This window comes from Aureococcus anophagefferens (genome assembly GCF_000186865.1).
Source record: "Aureococcus anophagefferens unplaced genomic scaffold AURANscaffold_153, whole genome shotgun sequence".
NCBI lineage: Eukaryota > Pelagophyceae > Pelagomonadales > Pelagomonadaceae > Aureococcus > Aureococcus anophagefferens.
Window position 1 is genome coordinate 5,525 of NW_008705700.1, and position 2,227 is coordinate 7,751.

General features: G+C 72.4%; 2 protein-coding genes across 2 annotated transcripts; one reads left to right on the top strand and one right to left on the bottom strand.

Annotated features, from left to right (window-relative positions):
* Positions 1-256: 256 nt before the first annotated feature.
* On the top strand, positions 257-769 carry AURANDRAFT_6616 (hypothetical protein; the record flags this gene model as incomplete). The annotated part of the gene is made up of 1 exon (XM_009044150.1): positions 257-769. A coding segment is annotated over one exon (513 nt), but the record flags the coding sequence as incomplete, so codon positions are not given.
* A 159-nt stretch (positions 770-928) lies between these two features.
* Positions 929-2,224, bottom strand: AURANDRAFT_34751 (hypothetical protein; the record flags this gene model as incomplete). Its single annotated transcript, XM_009044152.1, has 2 exons — positions 929-1,837; positions 1,988-2,224. Coding segments are annotated over 2 exons (1,146 nt in total), but the record flags the coding sequence as incomplete, so codon positions are not given.
* Positions 2,225-2,227: the final 3 nt, after the last annotated feature.

Genomic DNA, 2,227 nt, shown 5'->3' on the forward strand with positions numbered 1-2,227 from the left:
CACCGACGTCGCCGCGCGGGGGTTGGACGTCGAGGACGTGGAACTCGTCGTCCAGTGGGACGCGCCGCAGAAGCCCGAGACCTTCGTGCACCGCGTCGGCCGCACGGCGCGCGCGGGGCGGCCGGGCGCGGCGCTCCTGTTCCTCGAGAGGCACGAGGACTCGTACTCGGAGCTGCTCAAGCTCCGCGGCGCGCCCGCGGGCGAGGTCGCGGCGCCGGAGGGTTTGGAAGAAGCCGCGACGGTCTACCACGGCGCGCTCCAGGCGGCCTGCGTCGACGACCGGGCGTTACTGGAAAAAGGAACGACGGCGTTCACGAGCTGGGTCCGAAGCTACCTCGAGCACCGGCTGCCCTTCATCTTCCGCTGGGAGAAGGTCGACGTCGGCTCCGTCGCGCGCCTCTTCGCGCTCCTGAAGCTGCCGGAGATGCCCGAGCTCCGCAAGCTCGCCAAGGCGGGCAAGCTCACGGCGTTCGAACGGAGCGACGTCCGCACGGGCGCGATACCCTTCAAGGACGAGAAGCGCGAGGCCGCGCGGCAGAAGCGCTACGCCGCCGAGCAGGAGACGCGGAAACAGAAGCGCGAGGAGCTGCGCGCGGCCGCCGCCGGCGGCGACGCGCCCCCGAAGAAGCCCGCGGCGAAGCGCGACGACGGCCCGCGGAAGCGCAAGGGCCAGCACGCGAAGATCATGGACGAGTGGGACGACCTCGCGGCCGAGGAGCGGCTCCACAAGCGCCTGAAGAAGGGCAAGATCTCCCAGGACGACTTCGACGCCGAGCTCAGGGAGCTCGACGACTTCGCGCCGGAAGCGGCGCCGCGGAAGGACGCCGCGCCCGCGAAGGCGCACCAGGCGCGGCGCAACGCGCGGAAGCACGCCCAGGGCGCCAAGCGGAAGCACAAGGCGTTCAAGAAGGGGCGCGGCTAAGGGCGCTTATTCGAGCTGGGGGCTCCGGGGCGCGCGCGCGTCGTGGAAGCCCGCGTCCGAGTCGTGGAAGCCGTCGTCGTCGCCCGCCCGTTCCGCCTCGAGCGCGCGGATCCTCGCCCGGAGCGCGGCGACCTCCGGCGACACGTCCTCGGCGTGGAGGTAGCTCGGCCGGAGGCGCAGCGCCTGGAGCGACGCGTTGGGCCGCAGCGCCGTCGCGCCGTCGCGGTCGTAGAGCGCGTTGGAGAACCGGTCCCTTTGGAAGGCGAAGACGCGCCAGATGGACACGGCCTCGTCGTTTTCCTCCGGCCGCGGCCGCGCCGCGCCCCGGGGCGTGCGGCCGGGGCCCCGCGGCGACCCGGAGTTCTCCCGCGCGCGGTCGCGGTCCGAGTCGCGGAGGAAGTTCGCGAACCACCGGCTCCGCTCCGCGTCCGCCAACACTTCCAGGAACTCCTCCGTGAACTCGCAGGCCGTCGGGCACTGCCACATGATCTGGGACACGGCGTCCAAAAACTGGAGGAAGATGGGGCCCGTCTCCTGTTGGGGATCGCTACCGAACCCCCCCCGCTCCCGGAACATGTGGCCGAACGCGCACCAGTCCTTCTCCACCAGCACCCCGAAGCCGTCGATGGTCCGACAATACGGATCCAGCAGGAACTGGGCGAGCCCGCAGACCTGCGCCGTCCGGTCCCAGCCGTCGGAGCAGTGCACGAGGACCGGGTCGCCGCCCGCGGAGTGGTCCGCGACCGCGACGGCGCCTCGGAGCAGGAGGGACACGTGATTGAGCCAGCGCGAGTCGTGGACCGCGCGGTAGACGCCGTCGCCCTCGTCGGGCGCCCCCAGCGCCTCGCGCAGCACGCGGAACGACTCCTGCATGCCGTGGATGTTCGCGATGTCCAGGAACTCGAGCGTCGCGGACTCCTTGCCCCCGAGGCGGCTCATGACCTCGTGGCCCTTGCCCATGGCCGCGTTCGCCTTGGCGTTGAGCACGGGCCGGCAGTCGACGATGCGCAGGACCGGCGCGCCCGTCCCGCGGGCCTTGGGCGACACGGCGGAGATCTCGACGACGTCGTCGTCGCTGTCGCCGTCGTCCTTGCCCGGCGTGGCGGGCGCGCCGCGGCCGTCGTCGTCGAAGGAGTCGGCCAAGAGGCGCCCGGCGTTCGTCCGCGACGTCGCCGCCCGGAGATGCATCAGGCTCGCCTCGTCCTCGGCCATGACCTTGTCCGTCAAGCCCGCGTGGGGCTGGCTACTCCGGCAGATCGGCGCGCCCGACGCCCGGTTGTACCACGTGAGCACGGGCACGCGCGC